Source organism: Anguilla anguilla, chromosome 1, assembly GCF_013347855.1.
Source record: "Anguilla anguilla isolate fAngAng1 chromosome 1, fAngAng1.pri, whole genome shotgun sequence".
In the NCBI taxonomy this organism is placed as follows: domain Eukaryota; kingdom Metazoa; phylum Chordata; class Actinopteri; order Anguilliformes; family Anguillidae; genus Anguilla; species Anguilla anguilla.
Genome location: NC_049201.1, coordinates 38,956,555 through 38,984,461, shown reverse-complemented (window position 1 = coordinate 38,984,461; position 27,907 = coordinate 38,956,555). Strand labels below are relative to the sequence as shown.

The 27,907-nt window shown below is 42.6% G+C and overlaps 1 protein-coding gene across 10 annotated transcripts in view; it reads right to left on the bottom strand.

The window, feature by feature from the left end:
* The window catches only part of heatr5a (HEAT repeat containing 5a), a 94,831-nt gene that overhangs the window by 31,550 nt on the left and 35,374 nt on the right, over window positions 1–27,907 (bottom strand). For all 10 annotated transcript variants that reach the window (XM_035408182.1, XM_035408190.1, XM_035408198.1 and 7 more), the window contains 13 exons: window positions 27,080–27,235; window positions 23,962–24,212; window positions 23,112–23,223; window positions 15,657–15,809; window positions 12,547–12,646; window positions 5,947–6,056; window positions 5,165–5,328; window positions 4,894–5,060; window positions 4,547–4,652; window positions 3,263–3,453; window positions 2,319–2,478; window positions 1,838–2,027; window positions 1,239–1,408 (listed from right to left, as the gene is read on the bottom strand). In XM_035408182.1, the coding sequence (XP_035264073.1) occupies window positions 1,239–1,408; window positions 1,838–2,027; window positions 2,319–2,478; window positions 3,263–3,453; window positions 4,547–4,652; window positions 4,894–5,060; window positions 5,165–5,328; window positions 5,947–6,056; window positions 12,547–12,646; window positions 15,657–15,809; window positions 23,112–23,223; window positions 23,962–24,212; window positions 27,080–27,235 (2,030 nt within the window). The remainder of the gene's footprint in view (window positions 1–1,238; window positions 1,409–1,837; window positions 2,028–2,318; window positions 2,479–3,262; window positions 3,454–4,546; window positions 4,653–4,893; window positions 5,061–5,164; window positions 5,329–5,946; window positions 6,057–12,546; window positions 12,647–15,656; window positions 15,810–23,111; window positions 23,224–23,961; window positions 24,213–27,079; window positions 27,236–27,907) is intronic.

Sequence of the window (27,907 nt, the reverse complement as noted above, 5' to 3'; positions counted from 1 at the left end):
TATATTGAGTTGCACCACAATATTCGCTGTTTGGAGAGCAGGCTATTTGCGTTAATGAGCAGGTGTACCTAATACGGTGGCCAATGAGTTTACGTCTTACAAACCACATTTTTATTTGGGTATTTAAGTTAAAAAATAAATAAATAAATAAAAAATAAACAATATTCACTTGAGCCATTTCAGAAAGTTTTGTCTTGTCACAATTATATTGATTTTATTCAATTTAATCAGTTAAAATTGTTTATATGATGTAAACAATTAAAAAATAAATTACCTGCCAGTGGTCACCGAAAATTCGGAAATTTATGTTTGTTAGTCAAACAAAGAAAGCATTATCAGAGTTTTGAGTCTCTACAAGTATGTTCATGGATATCAGAAATATTTAAACAGATGCGCGTTTAACAGCATGCATGTTACTGTAGATGTTGGCAGAATTGAAAACTAAACCTTGTTTATACTCTGCTATATATCCATATAAAGTACACACTTGGTTAATTCTGCAAAATATTGGTGAAAAGGGGGGATGAGGCAAAACCAGTGAAAAGTCATAAGAGTCGGGGAAGAATCTCTAGCTCGGTTGATTCTGAGGTGCGCTTAGGATCACTGCCTGGGTGAAAGATCCATTTGTGTTTCAGCTGCCAGGTAGAGGACAGCAGGATTTTGGCCAAAATGACCAGGTACTTGCTGCAGTTAATGATTCCATTGACCTTAAGGGTAAAGCTCACATTCAAAAGTTTTTAATTTTTTAATTTCAGTTTTCATGTTTTTGATTGGCCTAAATATTTTTTGGGTACGATGAAAACACTTTACAAATTTAATTTTCCGACGACCTGTGAGCTCTACAATGGGTGGTAAGCAAGCTTGTAAAACAAAATTATTTTTCCAAAGGCTGTACATATGCAGGTATTCATTTTATAGTGTCTATTCACAACTATAAACATACCCTAAATATCAGTTTTTTACATGCCGGTACTTCTTTCCCTGAGCAAAGCAGTCTCTGGTAGCACGTGCGATCGGAAATAGTTCAAAAAACAAGATCAAACTTACTTTTTAAAGAAAAAAACAGGCAATATAAACATGTTCAACCTCTGGAGCCAAAATATCACAATACACTCACATACATACATACATACATACATACAGGAGTATATACCATGCTGTTCCACAAGCACTGCACACTATATATAAATACTGTATGTGTGTGAGTGTGTGTGTGTCAGAGAGTCAGATAGACTCACACAGAGGCTGGGCACCAGGCTGGCGAGGTTGACATGTTGGGGAGTGAACATGTGCAGCTGCTGCAGGCAGGAGATGGCCTGGGCCTGCACCAGACAGTCTGGGCTGTCCTGCATCACAGCACAGCCCACCAGGCAAGACGTCCGCAGCGCTGGCACAGTAGGGCCCTCACCTGGGAGAGAAAAGGGGAGCGCCATCATACACAGGGGCCCATGCCCAGAGAACAGTGTCACACAGAATTGTGGCTCTCGACAGCGGGGAGCGGGGTGACAGGGTCACAGCAGGGGGAATGATGGAAAAACAGGGGCTGGAAGCTGCTCTCAGTTTGTGCGTCAGTGGTATTACACAGCAGCATTTAAATAAGTAAACTACATCATACTGAAACAAGACCGTAACCTTTGGCATAAGATGCAGGCTACGAGCCTTCAGGAAGACATGCTGCACTGATGGGAAAGTGAGGCTAGCACATGGAGTCATTACACTTTTACCAATGACTAGCTCTTAAACATGCACCGTGCTTTGGACAGCACAGACATGCCAGCCAGTGGCTGACAGCACATGACGACTCTCTTCCTTCCCTCCTAGCTATGTGGATAGTCACCTTGCAGGTCAGGCCCCAGGGTGGTGATGAGGGCAGTCAGGCAGCGACCCAGGCTCTGGCTCACCTCCACATGGGTGGGAGGCACGCTCAGCAGTAGCCGCAGTACCATGCAAACTGTGGGCTCCACGTGGCTGCGGTACAGTGGCCCTGCAAGGTCAATCACCAGAGAGAGAGCGTGCAGGGCCCACATCTGCCAGATACGCAAAGAAAAAATAAACAAATAAAACACACACACACACACGCACGCACATTTTAGCTGGAGTCCTTTTTTTCGCAATTTTATTTAGATTTAAAGTTGTATGAAGAGATACAGTTCAGGCCCTTGGGAGAAAAACCATATGTGTGTGTGTGTGTGGGTGGGTGGGTGTGCGTGGGCGTGTGCGTGCTTGTGTACAGGAGTGTGAAGCACTGTGGAGCAGTGGTCAGTGTGGGAGGAGTGCTGAGGAATGAATGCACTGATCAAACAGCTCAGTGGTTTCACCTGAACTTCGGGAGAAGTGCTGTCCTGGGACAGGGTGAAGAGCACCCCCACACAAGCTCCGAGGTGCTGGGGTGAGCTGATACCCCCCAGATAACGGTACAGCGCACCCAGGGCCAGGGCATGGCCTGTGCGGGACACCGCATCCCTTGCGGTTTTCAACCTGCCCAACACAGCAAAACTGTAACACAGCCGCAGTAACATGTACTCTGCTACTCTGAACACAAGCAGTGGTAAGTTCTGACCTTCTACCTCACACTTCTCAGTCCAGATATGATAGGCGACCCATTACACTGAAAATGAAAAAAGGTTGAAAATGCCAGGAGTAAACTGCGTGTGAGAAATATTGTACTCTGGATTCTGCACTCTGGAGTCTCCCTCGGGTCAAATGATGTCTTCTTTTACACAAATTTGTAGTGAACAAAATAATATATGACTTTCCTGGCTGACGGTGCTTATGACAAATTCTGTGCCATCACCCTGATACACTGAGCACCAAAATAGGTAGAAAAATGAGGCAGAGAAGAAACATCAATAATCATCGATTCTAAATGACTCATAAAAACACTGAACAGTAGTCTAAATTTATCATACTTACTAGGGCTGATATACAAAACGGAATAACCAAAAATACTTTATCAGAATACAAACAATACAATTTTTTATGCACTAAAACGACCTTGATACCTACGCAGGTACAGGGAAATAAGGGTTAATGGGAGATCAGATGGTGGTAAACTGCAGATCCACTATGTGTAATGTTTATCTGCTGCTCTGTGGAAATAATACTAAAGGAAATAAATGCATTGAAGAACCCAAGCTAGGCACTTTACCACTATGGTTTTCTGTTGAAGGAAAGACGATTAGTTAGGGTATGACAATCAAGCCTGCTGACCACCCCCCAGCCCACCAAAACCCGGCTTGTCCAGGTGGTATGAAGTACCCACTTGTCGAAGCTGATCTGTGTCATGGCGACGGTAAAGGAGGCATCGTTGGCGACCTGTGCCAAGCGGGAAAGGCCCTCGGCAGCTGCACAGCGGAGCAGGGGAGTTGAACTCTCCAGGGCACCAACCAGAAGTGCCAGGGCAGGCCGCCGAACCTCCTCCGGGCCCAGCCCCAACCGCCCTGAGCCCAGATACTGGAACACAGACACAAAGGAGCACTGAGCCCAGATACTGGAACACAAATACAGAAAATCAATGAGCCCAGATACTGGAACAGAGACACAGAAAATCACTGAGCCCAGATACTGGAACAGAGACACAGAGAAGCACTGAGCCCAGATACTGGAACAGAGACCCAGAGAAGCACTGAGCCCAGATACTGGAACACAGACACAGAGAAGCACTGAGCCCAGATACTGGAACATCCCTTGCAGCCACGCGCAGCTCCAACGCCATCCTTAAGTTTGCAGACGACACCACCATCCTGGGTCTCATCTCCAACAACGATGAGACTGCCTACAGAGAGGAGGTCAGCATCTTGGCAACATGGTGCCAGGACAATAACCTCTCTCTCAACATCTGCAAGACTAAGGAGATGATCGTGTACTTCAGGAATGGGGGGGGGGGCCACCCCCATTCACATCGATGGAGCTGAAGTGGAGAGAGTCTACTGCTTCAAGTTCCTCGGGGTAGTCATCTATGATGACCTCACCTGGTCCAGGCAATCGGACACGGCAGTAAAAACTGCCCAAAAGCGCCTATACTTCCTGAGGAGACTCAAGAAGTTTGGCATGTCTGCCAAAACTCTCACCAATTTCTACAGGTGAGAGCATCCTCACTGGTTGCATTACTGCCTGAGAAAACACTGTGCAGGTATCACTGGACAGGATACATATGTAAAATTAATAGCTGATAAAATGAAAGAATAAATAAACCAATATCGTCTATCTGCAGACATCAAATGTTCGAATAAGAGGTCCACGTTTACATTGTTTATTAATTTATTTTATTTAATTTATTAATGCAAACAATGATGCATGCACTTGAAAATGCCCTCAGACGTCAGAACTTTTGTGCTTTTGTGTCACATATCTGTCTTAAAACCTGGCTAGTTAACTGTGCAGTAAAGGCTGTTAAAATTGTTGGTCACACTTTGACCCCTTCGGCAGATGCCAAATCTGGTCAATCCTCACCCATTTAGGGGGTGCTGCACTGAAGGCTTTATAACTCCAAATGTGAGCATCACACAGACATCACACAGAGGAACAGGAAGGCAGGGCTGTCTACCTTCAAAGCACAGCAGAAGGCCGACACGGTGTGGATCTGCACAATCTGCTGCCGGGAGCCTTTTAGCTGCTTAAGACCCTCGCAAAACTGCTCCAGGACGTGTGCCCTGAAATTAAGGGGAGAGCCAGTCACACAAGAGAAGGGGAACACACACACACACACATACATGCACGTATGCACGCACACACACAAGCGCACACACACACACACCCACAAACACATTTTGAAAAGCTACTTGAAAAAAACAAATGGGCAAACAAATGGGCATACTGATAAATGTTTAATGAAAGACAGAGAGACAAACAGACCAGTGTGATGACAAATGTCTGATGAGGTGGTAAAGGTACCTCTGAGCAACGATGATGTGCGGGAAGACAACCCCAAAAAGCTGCACAGTCGCCACAGTGACAGCGGCGGCTATGGGGACGGGCACAGGGACATCCAGGGATTTCTGGCAAATGGAAAAGGGGTCGTTCTCCAGGCTGCCCCCACCAACACTGCCAACATGCTGCAGCTGAGAGAACCCAGAGTGAGCCACAGGGTTAAAGCTTCATTGTGACAAAGGGACAGGGTCACCGATTCAATCACAGCACGTGTAAGTGCGACTGCTCTCAGTACCTGCTCCTCGATGAAGCACTGGTCTGTGTCCTGCAGGGCGGGGCCCAGCAGGGAGGTGTGGCCTGGGTGGCACAGCGGAGGCAGCAGCACTGAGCCAGCGCACACAGGGTTCTCTGGTCCAGTCAGGTCACTGACCAGCTGTTTCATCACTGCCCCAAAGTTCTCTGTGATAATGGAGAACACATCCATTCTACCACCAGCCTATCCCCCTCAGCTATCAGCTATTTGGTTTCTATATAGCAGCTCATTCTTTTTAAACAAATGCGCTGCGGGGTGCATGTTTGTGCCAAAGGGAAAATTGTCCTCTTATAAAAAGTTTTGATACAAGTACTGGCTGCAGTACATTTTCTAAAAAAATATCTACTAGGCAACATAAATTATAGGTCTTAAATCAATGAATCAATTCATGCACAATCAATAAAAGCAATCTTTGCTTGTATTCTAGTACAGTGCAGAATGAAGAGCTCTTTCGCGATTTTTTTAAGACCAAATTGCTCTCGGTTTTTTACAGTTTGATTCAAATCATCAGCTGCAGAATGCACATGTGTCCAAGAAGTTTATATTTACTAAATTAAATCAGAATAATCTGACAAAAAAAAAAAAAAAAAAAAACATGAATACATACATACATCTCTCCATGAAATGGGTTACAATATGAGCCAACAGCAGAATCAGGCATAATTAATTGATCGGTCAACAGGACTGGAGGCAGTTGGCACCCCCAGCAACAGATTTTCTGTTTTTGAAACAGTTTACCAGTCAGTTACAATGAGTGCACTTACCTTCATATGTTCTAGGGGGCAGCACAGCAAGAACCGCATACAGTCTGTATTTGAACATCAAGGAGATGTTTTTCATTTGGTTTCCATACGACTTGATAAGAGAAGGCAACCTTAAACAGGGAGGAGGAAAAAAATCAAATATCCCAATTAAATATGATTAAAAAGCATGCTAAATTCTTTAATCAATTAACTGCCGTTTTGTCTTAATCTGTAGATTAAGCACCCCTGTGCCACAAAGGACTGCCTTCAACTACACTGAGACCAGTGGATTTTGTTGCGTCTGAGCTGAAGCGAAGGGTAGAGTCACTCTCCTAGGGAAAGGCTCCGACGCGAGAGAAGGTCTGCCACCTGGTTGAGTGAAGTCTGGGGAGATGTTTTGCCCTAAGAGAGGCTAGACAAGGCTGGGTGCATGTGAGGAGATCCAGAGGGTGGACCTTGGACCTAGAAAACTACTGACATGTTGTCTGAGTGGAGCAGTACATGCTTGCTCCACAGGACTGTTGAAGAGCTAAAAAAAAGCTCTCAACTCCAACTGGTTTATGTGTTCCGATGTCCGAACAGACCCCCACGTCCCCCTGATGAGTCAGTGATTCCCAATGACTCCCCAGCCAGTTAGAAAAGCATCTGTCATCGGCACCTCCTGAAGAGACAGAATGGAGCCCATAGGCATGTTTGCTGCTAAAGGCTCCATAGCTGGAGAGCACAGAGACATTGCTGGAGACTTTGGTGTTGTAGTGCTTTGGTGTTTCAGTCCTGCTTGGGGTCCAATCAGAGGCTGCTGGACAACATTTGCAGCTGTCGTAGAGCAATAAGAACCAGAACTGAACCTTGGGCCAGCATTGCCAGGACCCATGGGTCCTGTGTTACCACTGCCAATTGGGCAAGGTGCTGCTCTGAAAAACATCCAGTGGCCGGCCCACTGATTCAGGGGTAGTGCAGTTGCCTCCCAGGAGCAGCAGCAGGGCAGCGACCTGGGGCCTGAGTCCACTGGCCAATAACCTGACGAGTGAAAGCAACAGAGCGACGAGTTGGTGGTGGGTGCCTAATGCCCGTCATGGGGCTGGTGACACTGGCACTCCAAAGGGTGAGCCATGCTGAGTTGGGACATGGTGATGCCTTGACTCAACTACTTGAGCCTGTCTTTCAAGAGTCATTGAACTGCACAGCCAAAAATCTGACCAACAACCAGCAGCAGGTTCCACAGGTTGTTTTTGCACACTTCTGGCAAGCGAGATTAAGCCAACCAAACTTGGCGACAGGTCTGCACAAGGTTGGTCATCAGTCTGCCCAGGTCTCTGGTAGAGGTGTGCAGAGACGTCATTATCTGTATCTGTATCTGTTCAACCAACAAAATTATCTGTATCTGTATTCGGAGAGAAGAAAGGAAGTGGGCGTGGTTTATACCAGAAGTCACGTTAAATCAGGCAAATGCTGTATTTTATAACCTAATATTCATTGGCAGTGCAATTGTGCCTTCAAAGCATTAAATTGATTTAATATTGCTATAATTAATTATGAAATATATTTCCACATCCTCATACTGTACTTTTCATCTCTCTCTCTCTTTTTTAAACTTTTTAACTAAACTAACTTTCATGAACTGTCTGAACCCCACCACCAACCCCCCCCAGCCCCCCCCCCCCCCTTCATTGGGGTACATTGAACAATCAGAAACAGAAAAAAAATGTTTTATAAATTGAAAGATTCTGTTTTGCATTGGAAATAGAAACTATTTACAGTAAAGATATATAGAAACATATCCTTCAGTTGAAGGGAATAATCTTAAATTCCAATGATCCTGCGTTCACGTTTCTTGATGTGTTAACGTTACTGCAGTTCGCTAGCGAAACATGAATTACTACTCTACAAGTCAGTAATAGCCTACATGAACTTTTTTTGCCTGTTTTATTTTTAATTTTTTCTCCTACTGAACTAAGTTTGGATAGACTGCAAGCCATCTGATGTTCTCGTATTTTACATTGGTGGCAACTGTTACCATGAATGGATTTCGTGTTCATTATAGCCAAGACCTATGACTGATGAATACAGCATGTTAGATCTTAAACGGATAAACACTGACTGAAATACAAGGTAAAACTTCGGTTTTTTCAATATTTCGACTGGAGGAAATTAACACATACAGCTAAAGACTACAGGTTCTAAGCTTCATTTTGATGTATAGGTTGCGGGGGTTTGAAAGAAATCCAGCTGCCACACCAGGCTTGTGCCTCGCTAGCTCCCGCACCTTCTCCTCGATGCGAGAGTTTCCCTGAGAGAACGGGAACGGTCAGCTCTCAGCCCGCTGCCTGCTGTGCGCTGAATCGGTGGGGGCGACTACAGAATATAGCGATCACTTTTCAATAATGTGTAGTAGGCTAAATGAAACGACTAGTTAGTGAAATCAAAGTCCTATGTTGCAAACAGAATGGGCATTTTTATCTAGTGGCCATCCACAATGATATGAATCGATTTGCAGAAACATAATGGCTGATGCACAGAACTTATTTATTAAACGTTTTGCAGCATAGTGGCTCAAAGTGTGTTTGTGTGCGTGACTGGTGCCGGTGCCGCCACCGCCCTCTCTCTCTCTCACTCTCTCTCTCCCGTGTAACGTTAGATGGACGATGAAAACTCGACATGGAGCGGACTTTTAATTTTATTTTCCGAATCCGAATAATAACGAGCAACTTCGGGTAGAAGAAATATCTGTTTCCATCGTATTTTTCGTGCTTTTCCTAGTCCCTAGTACATTACAGTCCCTAGTCCCCAGTACAGTACAGTATACATCCCTAGTCTCTGGTCATGTGACCGACAGCCAGCAACTAGACTCATGACCGAGGGGTCAACATTAGCTCCCTATAGCAAGGTGCTCAGGGCAAGCACCAGGAGGTACAGTATTATTAATGCGTGCCAGCCTTGCTGTAGTGTTGAATGCGCGCACCACAAAGTCATCCGTGAGCCTGCAATAGGAGTTAGGGCAGCGAGCTTCATCTGGAGAGATCACAAGCGATGCAACATGGGCGTCAACTGCAGGTATGTGATCCAGGCCATGCTTATCTGCATCCTGCATAGGAGGCAATGATCTGGATTCAGAATTGCGGCGGGTGATGCCTTTTGGGTTATCAAAGCAGTATTTGAACTCCTTTAAAATATCCTCGTAGGCTTGCACGGCAAAGGAGTGGGTCTGCCGCTGTTTGCCAAAAGAAGGCGTAAGAGCTTTGGGCAAGAGCAGTAGGCTCATTTATGCCCAGGTGCGCCAGGGCAATCAGCAGGATAGTTCAGAGGGCATGAGTGTCACCTCCAGAGCCAGGATAAGTGGTGTCAGACACCCCGTCAGAATGGTGTGACTGGTTTCTTGAGCTAGCCTTTCAGTCAGGGGCAGTGGCAAGCACCTCCACATCTGTGCTGTCATCCCTTTCATCACGAAAGCAGGTTCCTGATGCTGCTGTAGATACTGCGCTTCCCCGCACACCCACTCATTGGGAAGATAGCATTCAATGTCGGGCCCCAGCTCAGCGCTAGGCTCTGAGTGTTGAGGCTGAAGGTTCAAAATCAGCGCTTTCAGCTATGCCATTTCTGCAGATAACCCTTCCACTTTTACTGAGAGGTGTTTAGTTCTTGGCTTAGCTATTTTAGCTGAAGCTGCTTCTGCTACTGTAGCCTACGCCAGAAGGGGGGGAGTGCATCTTCAGCCTGTGTAGAATCCACAGCAGCAAGGCATTCATTTCTCAGTGACAAGGGCATGAAACTGCAGTTTGTATACAGGTTAGAGAGCGCCTCTTTTAGGTGGTCGACACCCAGGCATGGAGGGCATAGATCACGCCCATCCTCTATTTGGAGCCCAGCATAATGGCTTCACCTGTGTAGACTGGTCAAGTCAGAGTTAAGTCAGCTTGAACAAAAAAAGATCAGACTTGTGAAAAAAACAAGTTCTAAAATGTTCTAAAAAAACAAGTTCTAAAAAACGAATAACTGGAAGCAGTGTAATTATACTGCGTATGCTCGTTAGCAAAGCCGAGTCAGAGTTAACGTAACTCGGTAAGGTTTCTCGGGTTCATTTAGACCCAGTGTTAACATCACAATTCACTTACTCCAAATGGGGTCAAGTACACTGACAGTTAACATATACTGGCAGATTTCTTGTATAAAAAAAGAAGAAAAAAAAAAAAGCTGGGGAAATAACGTTCACAGAAAACAAGTTATAATTTGCACAGTGCTAAAATCCAACCCCTTCTTTGCAGATGTACATTTGCTAGCTTGCCAGTGGCATAGCTTAGGGCCTGGGCACTGGAGTGCTTGTGCAGTTTCCTCAGCAGTGTTTACAGAGAGACAGTTTGCTTGCTTACAGTTAAAATGTTTTGCTCCTCCTGAAGACAGCAACAGAGCAGAACACTCTCCATTGAAAATAAACAAACAGTAACCCTCCCTTTAGTTTTTTAGTCGGTTTTGTGGCATGCACTTTGACAATGGCACTAATGTTCCATTATAAGTATCTTTGGCTAAAAGTTTCTGCTAAATGCCTAAATTGTAAATTATGATATTGGACAGCATGAGAGGAAAATATATAAATAGCAAAAAATAAAATCACAATGTTGCGCACACAAGTGTGTGTCCTTTGACATAGAGGGCTGATTCATTCCTGAATAAAACCATCCTCACTCATTATATTTCTGCCTCAGGATAATTAAGTATGCCAGAAGGCAGGCTCATATGCCTCAGAGTACAAAATAAGCCATAAAGTGCTTGAAGTCTGAGAGTGATGCAAATTTGGACCTACTTTTATACTGATGAATGAAATCACTTCAAAAATGTTCGCTTTAAGAATACTTCTAACTCTGCAGGTCTTTAAAAGTCAGCTCTCCTAAACCGGAAAGGATTAATAAAAAGGTGGCTTATTGTAGGTCACATATGAGTTATTAGTATGTCAGTCTGACAGGGAGGTAGTAAGCCTAGACAATAGGCAGGTTTTGTTGTTTTTGGGGGGGCGGGGTGGGGCTTGGGTAGAGGCAACAGACTAACAAAAAAATTGTTGGTCATAAATACATTATAGGTCATCATAATTTGCTCATATTTGGGCACATCTATCCACACCAATAGCCAGGTATAGGCAAGCACAATGAGCAGATGACGTTTTTGCAATTTATTAATGTTGCCGTAAGGATGTGGTGAACAAGAATGGCAAAATGTTCTAGAAAAAAAATTTCCAACACCCCAAACTGTAAAGTTAAAGCAACTTTGTAAATAGGCTTTAAATTGCTTTGCAATCCAAAAAAAATCACAAGAACAAATCTCACATTCCTGATGTTTGTAGTCAAATATGCAGGGAGGATATTGGTTTTGTCACTGAGCTGACATCACTTAACTCTTGCGGCCACCCACCTGCCCCTCTCCAATTTGGTTTTCTTTTACTATCCACATTTGAAAGTCCCTGTGCAACCTCCCTTTTTTACATTTAAATTGTTCCTTTAGTTACTAAATTACAATATATGTGTATTTTTTCTACTTATTAGACTTTGAAAAGATAAAAAATCTGCTTTGATGTAAAACCTGAATTTCTTAATATAGCAGGCTCAAGACTGGTTGGGCGTGTCAGTTCTGTCCTAATTATTTATGCATTCACTTTTGATTGACAGCCCAGGCCGCTCACTCCCACTGACCTGGATCAGCACTCACTCGCTCCACGTAACGTCAGTTGTTAGCTAACGTTAGCTAGTTATCATACGACCGCAATAATGGATAACGAGTACAGCAATAACAGATATTGATATTGAATATATGTATGAGCCCATCGCTTACAGCCTACAATATAGGACCTAACGTTATAGGATAACCTAGGTTAGCACATAACATTATCGTTTGGTTTTTTTGCGGCAGTAACGTCATAACAGTCTGGAGAATAAAGTAACGTTACACTCGCCAACTAACATTAGCTATATTTACACAAGATAAGTACAGCTCATTGCTACATTAGCAAAATTATCGATAGCCAGACAGCAAGTAAATAGCCAGACAGAAAGTAAATTGGGGAGATGAGGTTAATGGTAACGTTATAGTCTGTAGGCTTGATTTGATTAATAGCAGAACATAATCTAGCCCGAACGGATGCTTACTGAAACCGGTCCGTTCAACCGGCTTTGAACTTGGGAGTGCATACTGGGTGAGTGTTTTGGCCACCACACATTGGTCAATGCAAATTAGAAACATTCATGACGTCACAAATTTGGTCTCAAAACCACCAATACCAAATACTCCGCCAGGCGGCAATGTCGAGCATTGTATAGTTTTCAGGAAAAAATACCTAATTCATTACATACATGTATGAAATACTTTTAAAATCAATGTGTAAGTAACCTTATAGTTTGGTTATAATATAAGCATTTTAAAAACATGATTTTGACTGCACAGGGTCTTTGAAAGTATTTTCATCTGTCACTAGAGAGAAATGTGTGTTCACAAGCAAGCTGAAATTCTAAGGCTATCCAGACATCCAGTGTCCGGCAGCCTGACAGTTTCCCATAGGCATAACATGAAGGTGGGATCTCACAGCATCTGAGCATGCTCTGCACAGGCTCCTCCCCCTGCTCCTTCATTAGGACTCACTGGTTGAGGAGAGCCACCGCACAAGCCAATGGTGTGAGGAGGCGAATTATGACATCATCATTCAGGAGGTCACTGCAGTGTACGACCAAGCTCTTCATAGCTGGAGAAAGAACGGAGACAGTGGTTAGGGAAAAACAGCAGTGCTTTACAAACAGTTTTTGGTCAGAGCATTTGTTAAATCAATGTAATGTAATGATGATAAGTTCTACACAAGTTTGTGCACATTACACTATACTGATTATATGAGCAACAGGTCCAGGTAGGGCGTGGCACACATTTTACAGGAGCGATATGGCACCAAAAAACAACCGGCCCTCGCTACCTTATTCAAAATAATTCCAGAAGGGATTTTGCTTTGCCGAAATAAAATATAATTCAAATTGTAGCCAATCCCGGTCCTGACATCATCCTGATTGTTCAATTCCGATTCGTCCAATCTATGCCGGGGAAGACGCCCTATAAAATGTTTTCTGACATGTCTAAACAGCTAAACCTTGATAGAACAACAATATTTTTAAGTATATCTTTGCCACGGTCTTATCTACAGTGTGGTGTAAAGCATTTTAGTTTTACAAATGGATGTTTTTTGTAATTATGGTGAAAAGGAGACATGCAACCCCCTGGAATCCAAATCCCCAGCAGCTAAAATAGTATTCCATAGCCAGCTATAACCTGCTGCTAGTGTATTATTTCTGGTGGCTAAGTCACTGGGAAAACTCGTTTGAACAACGAATTTTTCGCGAAGATTGTATCTACAGCATTGTATAAAGGATTTTAGTTTTACGAATGGTGGTTTTTTTTATTAGGGTGAAAAGGGGGACATGAGCCTTGCCGATTCCAGTCCCCAACTGCAATGGAATTTTGAAGCCATGAGGCCACTGTTTGAAACATTCTGGCAAATATTGCATTTTGAGATTATACTTTTCATTAAATGTAGCATCCCATAACAATATATACCAGAATTTATTCTGTATATTTGTTTTACTGTACAAATACAACAAAATATTGGTTCATGGTATTGAAAGAAAACAGATAACCCCACCCTAAATGTCGCACAGGTGATGATGTGTTTCCCAATGACAGTGATTACAGGCGGAGGGAAGCAGCTAATATTTAAAATCGTATTATAGCAAACAACCGTTATATTCTGACAAGTTAGTGATTTACATGTTATTTGATTATAGTGTAGCATTTATGACATTTTGCATGAAGAATAAACTGTCAAAATATGTTTTCTGAAAGATCGCCAATCGTTTGATTTCCCTATCTATAGGCCTATACAATTAAATTAATTCAAAGATACGGTAAAAATACAGACCACATTTTATGTAAATTTCATTACAATTGTGGACTAATTAAAAGTGAATAAGTACCCAATATCTATCTGTCTTCTTTGCAATAATTATCAGGCTTTACCAGACTGCTACAGACACTGCTTGGTAATTTTTTATTTATCTATTCTGGGAAACAAAAAACAAAAATAGACAAAGCTAGGCTACATCTTAGAAATCATGTCCTAAGACAGCAAATATGTGGTCTTAAGCCTATAATTTCGTGTCGCTTGTGTAGCCTGCGATCAAAAGAGATGAAGGACAGCAATGATAAAATATGAGGCATAGTGGAAAATAAATGTGCTCTATGAAATGAACCATCTCTTACACTTCACAGTCGTTCCAAACCAAAACAATTAGAAAAGGTTATATGGTGTCAATTCAGAATACAATGCATAATGCCCATAGAATAAATTGTGTGGCTTTCCATTTTGCCCTCATCTGATGCTGCACTGATCCTGACAAGTGTCAAAAGCATTGGCTCACCCATGCAACAACACTCTTTGATAAGACAAAAACTAGTGAACTGTTACCATGGTAATAAACATTAAAAGATGCAATAACAATCTATAGGCTCATAGCACAACATGTAGGCTATGCACAGTTTGACCCATTACCATGACAATTATTTTTTAAAGATGAAGAAAAAAAATTTATTACAATTACTTTTTTTCCAAATGATTATGAATCTGCTGATGAATGCTCATTTACTTGAGTAAACGGTTTCACCCCTAGTTCCAGGCTTGGAAAATAACATTCCTAGACCTGATAGTACATATATATATATATATAGATATATGCTTATGTAGCGCAGTGGGTAAAGAACTGTGCTTGTAGCCGAAAGGTCATAGGTTCGATTCCTGGATAGGACACTGCCGTTGTACCCTTGAGCAAGGTAAAATGTAAAATGTTGTGTAAGTCGCTCTTATCCACAGAGTCTACTAAATGCCTCTAATGTAAATGTAATATATGCAACATCACCAAAGCAGTAATGCAAGTTGCCGACATGCCAACTAAAGCAATGCTTTTGTCTGAAATATAAAGACAGTTTTATTTCAACGAGACAAAGGGAGAGAGAGAGGAGGGGAAAGAGAAAGAACGTGAAGGGGAGGCATTCTGTTTCACAGAGATGGATCCATATAGAGACCATCACAGACAAAACTGAACAGACAATACTGGATAAGCTAACAGCATTATTAGAGAAAGACTCATCTGGGAGTTTATACACACAGGTTATAACTCTCACTACTGGTTTCTGACAAAGAGAAAATACGTCAGCGTCAGCAGCAGTGCTGAAGCCTGGGCAATTTTACAGCCCATTCAACATATGCTCATTATGCAGAATTATTCCCCTGCATCTAAGAACACATTACAGACGGTCTCGCAACAATAAGAATGAGCGTGAAAAGCTGGGCCATAAATATGCAGAGAGGGAGACATTCATCTGCCTGCTCATGTTCAGGAGAAATTAAGCAGGAAATGAACACATCTGGGCAAAGAAAGAGGGGAGAGGAAATGGAGAGAAAGAAAATGGAATTTGCATTATAATTTCATTTTTCACTCCGTGCTTGTACACGATGCCAATTTGTAAGTGGTCCCGAAAAAGCACGCCTATCAAATAAAGAACAAAAGAACAAAATGTTACATAAGGAAAAACCAGCCTACACCACTCCAATAATCACTTTTTATTATTGTTGTAGCAAAGATTTCAGACTGCTGTTGGGCTGTGTGATGGGAGTTGCACAGGCATGTTAGGACAGGAAGAGGCGGACATCTCACCACACAGGGCCCCGGCCCGGCCCTCCAGGGTCACCTGCCAGGTAAAGGCATCCCCGCGGCTGCGCTCTGCGTCCAGGTCCCTGAGCGACTGGGGGAAGGAGCACTTCCACAGCAGCAGCAGCCTGGGGAGGAGCTGCTCCACCACCGTGGGCCCTGGGGGGGAGGGAGGGAGGGAGAGATAGAGAGAGAGAAAGAGAGAAAGCAAGGGAAAGGGAGGGTGAGAGAGAGGGATGAATAGGGGGGTTGAGAGAGATAGTGAGAGAAAGCGTGAAAGAGGGGGAGGGAGAGAGGGAGAAAGAGAGAAAGACACAGAGAGATTGTTAGTTTAACTCTGGACAACAAACCATTTATATACTCTTGATGTGCTCATTAAAAAAGCATTTCCATACAGGGGCAAAATTTTCGCCGGCTTTGTAGACCTTAATAGAGCATTTGATTCACTCTGGCACAAGTTTGTTCCTAAAAAGTGGACTGGGTGACGAGATCTATGATATCATTAAATCAATGTAGAATAACAATTAGTGGTGTGTGAAAATTGGAACACAGAATACTTCAAACAAGGATGAGGGGTGTGACAAGGTTTTAATTTGAGTCCAACATTATTCTATACTTATATGAATGATCTGGCCACAATATTAGAAAACTCAAACAAAGCAGATTGCTGATGTCAGGCCAATTACAAAATTAAGAAATCCCCCTATCCCAATTTGGATAAAACTATTTGAATCGGTTAGGCAGAACATTTTATTACAAGTAAAAACCCCACAGAGAACAACTCTAACAAAATACAGAATCAGTGATCACAACCTAGTCATTGAAACAGGTCGCCATTAAAAAGAAATGGCTGGCCAGAGAAAAAAACTGTAAGCACTGGCATTCTGGAGAAATTGAAATTAAAACTGAACGTGAAACAGAAATGCACTTCATATGAGAAGATTTGAAAATTGCCAAACTGCCAAAATTTACTGTTAAAATTCCCACCCTTATTATTCTATCAGAAAAGATTAAGAATATTATCAGGAGAACAATCAAACCCAGTTACACAATTTGTTACAAATTTCCATAAAATAAGAGAAAACTTATGAACTATTCAATCGCTTTTGTACTATCCATACTAATGCTTGCTTGCATGTTTTCAATGTATTTCTGTGTAAGCTTTTTTGAATATATTTACATTTGTTTATACTGATTGTAACGTAGAAAGTTAACATTACCATCCTTGGCAGTATTGGAATCTTTCAGTGTCATGACAATAAAGCACAATTGAAATTGAAATTGAAAAAACTGAGAGGGAGAGAGAGAGAGGGTGGAGGATGAGGGAGGGAAAAAGAGGGTAGGAGAAACAGAGAGAGAGAAAGGGAAAAAGAGAGAGGGAGTCACTGAAACTCCCTAGCTGACCAGCCCAATGACTCAGTCACCCACTGATCCACTCATTAATCCACCTAGTCATTGGTTCGCAGATCAACCCAGCCGCTGACCACATTTACATGCACATCATTATTCCGATCTTATTCGGAATACTCAAGTATTCTGGTTACAATTGAGCTTGTAAGTCAAATTGCCTCCGGGGGCGTCTGGTTCGTGACGTCACAGCTCAATGTTAAAATCCTACTGACTTTAAAAAAATCAATATCTATAGCGATTAAAAATAAAAGATTTCACGTTTTTTTGGGACCGTCATTCTCTACCGTAGCATGTGCTTGGTTATATTTTTTTCAATCTCTGGAGGGGAAAAAAACGGATTTATTGGGATGGCAGGTATGCCATCCCACCAAGTTACGCCTTAGCGGGGGCATGCCCCATACCTATGCAGCACCGAGAGGGTTCCCCACAGAAATAACCACAACAGCCACAGACACTCAGCCCTTAAAAACATTAAATTCTGTACATTCTGACCCCATTTCAACAGACAAATTTCATAAACAACTTCACATGTCCACACAATAAAGCCCCAAACTAAAGAGATTTTGCGTTTTCTCCTTCTTCTCCTTCTCTTTCTTCTTCTTCTTCTCATTCTTATTTTTCCTGCCGCCTATCCCACTAACAACATGCCTCCCCATTGAACATTTTACCGACACCAGCCAAATCTTCACCTACACGACCCAATCAAAAACTCGCATACACACGCAAAATACCCATACCTTTTTACTCTGAAACATTTCCAGTTTAAACAATGTTTCTGCCTGTGGCCTAGTGGGCAAGGTTACAGTCTTGGGAACATGGGACCCTAGGTTCAAGCCCAGCTATGAACACATTTCTTTAACCTGCTTTTACCCTCACTAATAATTGTCTACTACTTCTCAATTATTGCTTTTGCACCACATCTACCCACCGTTCACCGAACGTATACACTGCATTATGACGTATCATCTGCACGTTCAGTTATTAACCGGCTACAATATTGCAAAGCCATATGGATTCAACGGGAGCTCTTTTGTGCTTACTGGCCTGTGTTCTTCTTTAAAACCACGGACAGGTTTGCTAATGATATTTCATGCATTGCATAGCTATGTCATAGTGCTGCACTAACAAAGTCACAGACTGGTAAACCTCCGGTTGAAGGATTGAATCCCGCCTCGTCCTCAGGCAGATAATTTCCTCTTTTACACTAACGTTCTCTTACGCTTATATTTGCTTTACCAAAACTCACTCATGGCCACCCATATGCATTTCATGACGGCAAATGTATTCCTTTTATTAAAAAGTTACACCAGTTCACAGCTGTGCCATTTCTACTAACTACATTTCTTCACTTGGCTACTGTACAAAACCTTCTTATCAGCAAACGCCACGTTTCTACATTCATGTTACCTCGCCCTGTTCTCTATCTAGCCACATACAAACAATTACTACGTATGTACGTTCTGCAACTCCCCATTAAAACATTACATTTAAAAACATGATTCACTCATAATTATAACTACTAGTACTGAACATGAAAAAAAAACAGCAGTGCAATAGATTTCACACGTTACTTAACCCTCCACTTTAACAACTAATGCTTTATACAAACTGTTATATATACCGTTCGATAAGGAAACTAAGCTCACTCATGGTCACTTCATTTACTTCGCACTATAGTCAGTGATCATGTCAACCTTCACCTACATGCCCATTCTGCTAAAAACATATTGTTTCAACTACGCAATTTCATCATTTCTCCTAATTTCTCTCACACTGTTGTTATTTTCTCATATGCAAAGCCTGCTGGGACATATGCGTCTGCTCCTATTCTCCACTATCAAGTTTTCCGGTTCTAGCTAAACAGCAAAGAGGATTCCTACCTGCAGATAAGCCTATCAAAATGCCTTATAAACCTTACAAACACTAAAATTGCATCTCCACGAAGTAACAGACAACAGAGCAGGACAGAAGGGTACACAAGTTGCGACCTAGGGAGCTCTAATTCTACGGGCTTGCTGATTCTTTTGTCAATCAAGGCTCGTTGGATGGCCGTCAAATCCGTGAGTACATACACTGGCCATATTTCACCTGCGTTTCTGATGCATTTACACTTACGCCACCGCACCCTTTGTCACAGCCACTGTTTTACATATATAGCAAACCGAAACTGCTAAACGGTACACGCTCATCAGACTGTACAAATTCACACAAGGATAGCCATAATTCACAACCGTTTCTTACAGGGTCACTTTGCATTTCTCACTCTCATAATAAAATGCTTTGCAAAAGGAAATGATATGAATGTGTTCCATGAGGCAATTCAAAATATTTGACACTTTGATCTGACACAAAGTTTGCATGACATTGTAAAATGGTAAGATTACAAAACACAGGGCCAAGTGACTTGAAAGAATTGAGGAAATACTGGGTAGCATTGCTTTGGAATACATCTTATTTAATTTCGGTGAGGCAAGATAGCCTATATTGTTTGTAGTACCGTAACGTCATTTTGATATCAATACTTTTAATGGCAGGCCTGGATTTTGGCAGTCTGAATGAATGAGTTATAGACGGTGTATATCTTGTATGTGTGAGTAATTTGGCATTTTTGTACGTTGAAAACGTGTTTTTTATGAGATATATCGATTTACGATGTGCTGGTGGTCCTGAACTACACTAAATCAAAGTCGCACGGATACACGTCACAACCACGTGTGCTTGTAAGTCTACCCACCAAGTGCGGTGCCTAGGCTGCCCCTAACTGCTGATCTGGGATCAGATTTCCCTTCCCAGGTCCTAGCTTTAACCATTAGTAAGGAAAGAAAACAACTGACTCTGGACCAGCAGCTACGGCCAACTGCACCCAACACCGGTGGCTAGCTAGCTATACCCACGACAAATGCGGTGTCACTGGTTAGCTTAATGCATTTTTTCAATGGTCAGGACAATAATGTTAAGAAGCGAGAAAATCATTCCAAATCCAACCATGTAGAGCAGGTCATATACAGCCAGGGTATATTAGTGGGTCAGTCAGCACCAGCATGAAAGGTATCGTTTATAAAGTTTCGGTTAGCCAACATTAACTTTAGGAAGGGCTGGATCAGCAGGTAGCTAGCTAGCTGTCGAAGTCAAGTTTATTTGTCATTACAAACCATATGCTGTACAGGACACGATGTAACGAAACTTCTTTTCGCAAGGCTTCGGTGTAACATAGACTTTCAGTCTGCTCACAGCACTTAGAAAGGAATACTCATATTGTGAGAATCAGAATCACAGTGCACGTAGACAAGACAGGTGCAGTAGGCAAGAGATAGACAATTTTTAATAAATAGTTTTATTAAAACATAGTAAGTAGTAAACATATTGTCGGTAATTTATCGAAAACCATGCTGGCTAGCTATATTGTTGTTTTGTTGTGATAAAAATATATATGACTTATTAGTAACAAATCTGTTATTTCCAGTAATTTGAAATTGAAATACGATATCGAAGTGACACTAGAAGTAGAAGGGTGCAAGCATGTTCCATCTGAGTCGTGACGATATAAGCGTGCGTCGGGAGCGCAGTACCGGTTTGTGTAGTTCCTAAGCGTACGAAACGTACACAACGTTGTACCTTGTACTTGTCATGGGTCAATCGTACTGCTGATATTATATTTTATGAGTCATATATGTCATGGGTACCGCATACCAATAGCTAACTGGTTCCCGACTTGTAACTAAAAATATTGCTTATTCAAAATTTCCCCATTCATTTTCCCATTGACAAATTTGCGGGAAAACGAGGGGAGTGGCTTGGTGACGTTTTCACTTACAAGCTCTATACACCACATGTAAACATCTTATTCCGAAAAGCAAAACCCGGTTAAGCCCTTATACGAAATATCCATAGTCCAAAAATGAAAACCATGTAAAACGCTAATTCTGTTTATAACTCTTAAAAACGGTCTGCACATGCATTTTCAAGGTGTGCTGGGTGTTGAAGCCAGGTAGCTAACTGTAAAAATGTTGCATCAAGCACAAAGCCCTCAGTTCTGGCCCAAAGAGGAGACGGGTCTTAATTTCTGTATTAAAAGATATAAACGTGCAACATATAGATGGAAGAAAACATCAAAATAGCAATTTAAGGTGGAAGACCCTGAAAGAAATGTATTTTAAGTTGGGCTGTCAACGTTAAAAACTCATGCGATTCATTTGAATTACAATTATTAATTACAGTACAACTGTACTGTAAAAAGAAACGGACTGAAACATTGGTTTTTGTCTCCATAAATTAACTGGACCTATTAATTGGATAGTCAGTTCACACAAGATGTGATGAGCCTATAAGGTATAACAGGGCCATAACATTTCTAAGGGACTCTAAACAATTATAATGAGCTTAATCTTATATAATCTGTTTAGCAACAATTTAAAATATTTGATCAGGTTGTATCAGTGGTCTCCACAGGTTGAGAATGTATTTGTGGCGGTAGACTCAAGCTGGTGTTTGTAGTGTTTATTAAATTGTATTGTAACTATTAACATATTATATAATTTTGCCGTGCAGACAGAGTTCACATTTTGTGTTCAGGCACTTAATTTATTTATTCATTTATTTTTTGTGAGAGAAATTTTATTTATGTTTATTTTCACTGTCTCCAGATGAAAATGAAATCTGTACAGCACTTTTTGTGTGAAGTTGTACCAGCAACAGAGAGAATGAACAGAATGGAAAAGGAACTCAAACTAAAACTATTTTTGCAGTAATGGTCTCAGTTACAGACAAACCTTTATGCTATCAGAATGACTTGGAGGATAATATAATCACATACAAATTCTAAACATAAATTAAGAACTTTAAAGTACATTGGTGCCGGATATCCGAAATGTCCTCATTTCTAAACACAATGATTTGCATTAATTTCAATTAAAGTAAGTAGGCCCAACCTATATGGGGTGCAGTTTTCATTACCTTTATAATATGTTAGCTGGGTGAACGCTGATGCTTGCTAAATGCGAGGCAACATTAATCCAAATAATGTTGATAACTTCGCAGTCTTGGTTAGAGCACAGGATGTGTTCTTTCGAAGAAGCGATGCATAACAACGACATCATTTTACCAATTTTGAAAAACTTTAAATATTTTGTTACCTGGCACTAATGCGGTTATATGACTGTCCTTCTAATCATGTTCACGTTCAGGCGCTGTCCTCCCTGCTCTGCTCTACATACGCTGGCAACGAGAGGGAGGGGGAGAGGGCCAGCTCACTCAGCGAAACGTGACTGTATGTCACTTTAAATGAAAAAATAACAAATGCGAAAGTATAGTGTTTTGCTTTTAAAAATAAGCAACTACATACCAAAAAATCTTTTTGGGCAGGGGAAAATCTATTTGGGCGGACAGTATAGGAAACACTGTTGAATGGATCCTCATATCAGTTTTCCAGTGTTGAGTTTGCATGTGTATGTTTATTGTATACTGATCAAGTAATTAATGTTGGTGTAGCCTATTGGTTATATGTAGTTTTTCGTTCTAAGAAGAATTGCAGTTTAGCCATGTTGACGCCAGAAGAGTAGCTACTGTCCATGGAGATATAGATAAACACCTCTAAACATCCAATTTTTAAAGACAGGGTGGTACTATCGAGGAGAAATCTGGTCTTAGATCTGCACTTACGGGGACTGCCACAGAAAAAAAGTGAATAAATTGTTTTAGAATTTTAACACATTAAGTGTTACAAACCAAAATAAGGGGTTTACATGGTTTTCATGTTATTTGGATTTTGCATAAGAGCTTAACCTGGATCAGCTGGTGATCCGCTGTAAGTATCCAGTGGGGGCAGATGAAGAGGGGACTGACGTGGCTAAGTCTGGGGAGGGTGCAGATCAGATGAGCAGCAGCATTCTGGATGAGCTGATGGCAGAGGCAGGGATCATCCCCAGAAGGGAGATGATCAGTCTACGAACTAGGAGCAGGGCTGAGTAGACCCGACTCACTGTCGCAATGTTCTGAGAGGGATGGTTTGCTGTCCGACAGCAGGAGAAAGTGGCACAGGGCAGGTGGACTCACCCAGTGTGATGAGGGCAGACAGCAGCAGCCAGCCCCCCTGTGTGCGCTGGATAGAGATGCGGCTGTTCTGTGTGGCTGAACGCAGGAGGTCTTCTGACAGGGCCATCACCACCTGTAGAGGGAGAGGGATAAATCACTCAAAAACCTGTGTGCTCACTGGACTTGTGCTGATGCTGCCATATCAGTAACACAGAGCCTCCCAGAAGCTGGCTCCAGACTCCATCAGTAAGTAGTCAGGCAGAAGCACGGAGACTGCTGCTGTTCCGGAACGTTCACAGCCCCTTTCACATGTCCAGTTACTGATAGTTGTGTTGCGTGCTCTGGTTTTGTGGAGTCTCTGCGTGCCTGTGTCTGGGTCCTGCAGCTGGAGCTCATTGGGGGCTTTGCCTGGTTGCTGCGCACCTGTGTCCACCTGACGGCCCAGGATGTGTAGAAGCCTGGGGACTCTGTGGTTGGAGAGATCCCTTTTGATTCCCCTTTGAAGCCCCTTTTAAGACTCCCTTTTTTGGTTATTGTGGTTTTAGAATTTTAACACACTTTTAGATAGTTAGGCCAAAGTAGGGAAAATATTCACCAGAATACACTCATTTTGCTTTTCCCCAGTAGGGAGGTTTAAAACTTTTTGTTACTGTATGTAGATTTGTTTGTGGAATTTGTTGCATTACTGTCTACTGGAGTCCTTGGTTATTGTAGCTGGAGTTCACTACTGACATGTTACACTCTGCAATACAGCTGCTCCTGCATTAACTTCACTTCTTAAAAACACCTCACACACTTGCACCCAAACACACACACACCTAAAGACACATATACCTACATAAGCTCACACACATTTGTCTCCAGTACTCACTTTTCCCTTTGCATGTGGTATTCCAAGAGAGCAGTGTTGCACCGCGCCCAGCAGGGCGGCGATGGCAGCGCTGTATCCGGACACGGCCTCGGGGCAGGACTTGAGCGCATTCAGCCTTTCTGTGCAGCGGTCCAGCAGCACAGAGACCTGCGAGGGCAGTGCCATGGCAACACAGCGCAGGCACCACGCGGCAGCCAATCGCACCGCAGCACTGGGGTGGAGCAGCACTGAGGTCACCTTATCCAACAATCCTGAGGGGACAGACAGTCAGACACTCACATAACAGGAGACAGATCACATGTACAGCCAACAGACTCCCTTCCTCTCACATACACAACACACGCACATGCACACCTAGGCATATGGAACGCCAAAGGGTCCACAAAGTGTGTCAACACGCTTCCGACTTGCAAATCGCTTTCCAAAATATGTCACAATGTTAATTGGAATTTTAAAAATATACATTTTTGGCTGCTAATCACAATTTCCCCTCATCTCCCAATTATTCAAATTCACTGTCACTTGCCTGGTTCATTGATATGTTTTCTGCTGCACTTAGTCATTTTAGTTTTGACTGTGTTGATTAAAGGGGGCAGATGAAAACCGGGAAATTAAAAATCAGGAATTAGGCCTACCATATGTATGATCTAGTGAAGGATGCAGTTAACCAAGTCATTGAACCGGGTGGACCACATCCTAAAATGTTTTAAATGCATGGTTCGTCCAACGTTTCACGCATCTGCTTAACTAGAACATACAATGAGCTCCATAATGTTTGGGACTAATCAAAAGTGTGTTTGCAGTTACCAAGAAAGTTCACAAGCCACTGCATATACACAGGGGTTACATTGGGATAGGTAAGAGGGAGTGCCTGTAGCTACAGCACTTTTTCGCGGCAGCACATTGCTGACATCACATCGAGTCGGTTTCCATTCTGACAAACTATAATTTGTAATTTTACATAAAAATGACTCTAAAAGTGCACAAGCCCTTTATTGATATCTTCTGTTGTGATGCGTGACAGATCTTTCTCACAATGAATTCACACTACAGAATCAGTAGGCTACAATCAGAGCCAGTTAGGTTACTGGAAAGCCAAGCAGATTACTGTTAGCACTATGAATAAAAAAGATATAAGCTTGGATAAAAAATAATGAGCAAGCCAGCTAATGTTAGCAACAGTAAGTTAAATAATAGCTACGGATTTTTCACAATGTATTTCTCCTGGTCAGTACATCAATCTCTTGCCTTGCTTGACATTTTTTGACTGCGCATCCAGCTGTCTAAAAATTGCAGTCAAATAACGTTAACCTTTCAGCAGCGGTCCTACCTACGTAGCTACAACAATGCGGTACTGGTGCTATACCGTTTTTGCTGCTAACAATTGACAGAAATGCTAGTTAGGTAACATGGAATCCAAACAAGTGAACTACTACATCATTAGATACTTAACAATATGTGAAATGACTTGGTGAAATGATATAACCTTATGAGCAAGCTAGCTGACGTTGGCAACAGCAACTTCAAACAATAGCTAATGCTTAACAATATGTTTTCTGTTAACCGAGCTATCTGAAAAATTGCCAGCTAGTTGTAAAGAGAAGCATTGTATGCAGGCTATTGGCTGTGTTAAAATTGAAAGACTGTTTAATTTTAACTGAGACGCCAATATTTTTATTGCAATCTCCATTGTTGTACGAATTGCTTGCATCCACTGTGCAAGTGCTGTACGCACACAAACTCCGCACAGTTCTGCGTTTGCCGCACTTAATTCCAGTACAGTCGTGTCTACAGGATATTTCAGTATGTAGCAGGTTCACCACGATCAAAGAATTAAATCATGGTTTATCCTCCTTTGAATTGGAAAATCTGACCTCATTTGTTAAACTAAGGCTAAAACATCTGGACGGAGAGGTAGCCAAATAAAACATGGGGAAATTTGTAATGCAAGGCTGCTACCTGGCATATAGTTTACCCATCTTTTTTGTAGACCGTTTGAGAGCTTAAAGTTTTTGCGAGCCATTGGTTATACACCTATAGGGCAAGCAACTTATAGAGTCAATGATTTACCTTGCAAACTGCCAGCAGCCATACCACCATGCACCCTACTCCTGTCGAATGGCTGAAGATAAGCAAGTGTGGGCTTGGTTAGTACTTGGATGGGAGACCACCAGGGAATACTGAGTTGCTGCTGGAAGTGGTGTTGGTGGGCCAGCAGGGGGCAATCTCCCCTCTGGTCAAATAAACCCCAATGCCCCAGTCCAGTAATAGGGACACTGTACTGTAGAAGATGCCGTCTTTCGGATGAGACGTTAAACCGAGGTCCTGACTCACTGTGGTCATTAAAGATCCCATGACACTTGTCGCGAAGAGTAGGGGGTTCCCCGGTTTCCTGGCTAAATTCCCAATCTGGCTCTCTCCAACTGCCACCTAAACATCCCCTGATTTAATTGGCTAAAAAATGTTCTCTCCCTCTCCACCTTCGCTAATGTGTGGTGAGCGTTCTGGCGCAACATGGCTGCCGTGCATCACCCAGGTGAGTGCTACACATTGGTGGTGGGTGAGGTGAGCTCCCATTCATCACTGTAAAGCACTTTGAGCGTTCAGAAAAGTGCCATATGAACGCAATGATTCATTCATTCAAACTCTCATTGTGAAAAATAATCTATAGGTATAGAAAAATATCTAGAGTGAAAATCCTCCGGTCATAGGCACTGGGTCATCATCTCATGAACGGACATAGGTGTGACAACACCTGTCACATTGCAATGTAAATTTATACCAATTTCTGCACCGTGATTGGATAGGTGTTGACATGTAACGCGTCGTGGACCCTTTGGCAATCCATACAGGCACCAACACCCACACGTGCACAAACATGCACACACACATTGTTCATACTTCACTCTTGTTCATCCCGTTTGAACCTTTCTGAATCCACAGTACATCAGACCTGTTCAATCACAGCAAATTTCAGCCAATCCCCTCACTACACAGTGACACAGCTGAGCACCTCACTCTCCAAAAATGCCACAGCACACCAGGACACTCAGCAGGAGTTCCAAGCCAGCCCCATCCCCCACGTCCCGGCCCCACTCTGTACTAAAGCTGCTCTCACCTGTGGCGGGGTCCTGCAGCAGGGGTGCAGCAGTGGACCCCAGGCCCTGCAACAGGGAGCCCAGCTCCTGCAGACAGCACACCAGCGCATGCTGACTGGCCGCCATGTCTGCCACGCTCACCCGCGCCTCCATATTCCCATCACTCAGGGCTGCATCTGCAGGGGGAAAGCAGGGATATGGGCTCAGTCAAACTGCCAGAGGCTCTCAATCTCACACACCCGCGTACATTCACACACATTCACGCACACACACAAATGCATTCACACACATTCACGAGCACGCTTGCATTCATATACATTCACACACACATAAACGCACGCGCACATTCACACACATACATGTATGAGCACATTCACAAGCATATACATGCACGTGCATTCACACCTATTCACATACACACTCACGCACACATGCACACCAATATGCACATACACACATGCACGTGCATTCACATATATAAGCATACACCCTCACGCACACATGCACACCCATGTGCATGCACCAACACACATGCACGCACATGCACACATTCACATATGCACACATGCACACACATATGCACGCACACGCAAACAAATATTCATACACACTCACACACACATGCACGACCATAAACACATACAGTACAGGGAGAAAGTGTAGTCCACCAGTGTTTTTTTTATGCTTATGTAGAGAAGAATTCACATTTATGCACATTTATTGATTAACAAACCAAATTATAAACATCCATCCATCCATTATCTATACCCGCTTATCCTGAGCAGGGTTGAGGGGGTGCTGGAACCTATCCCAGGGTGCATTGGGCGCGACGCAGGATCACAACCTGG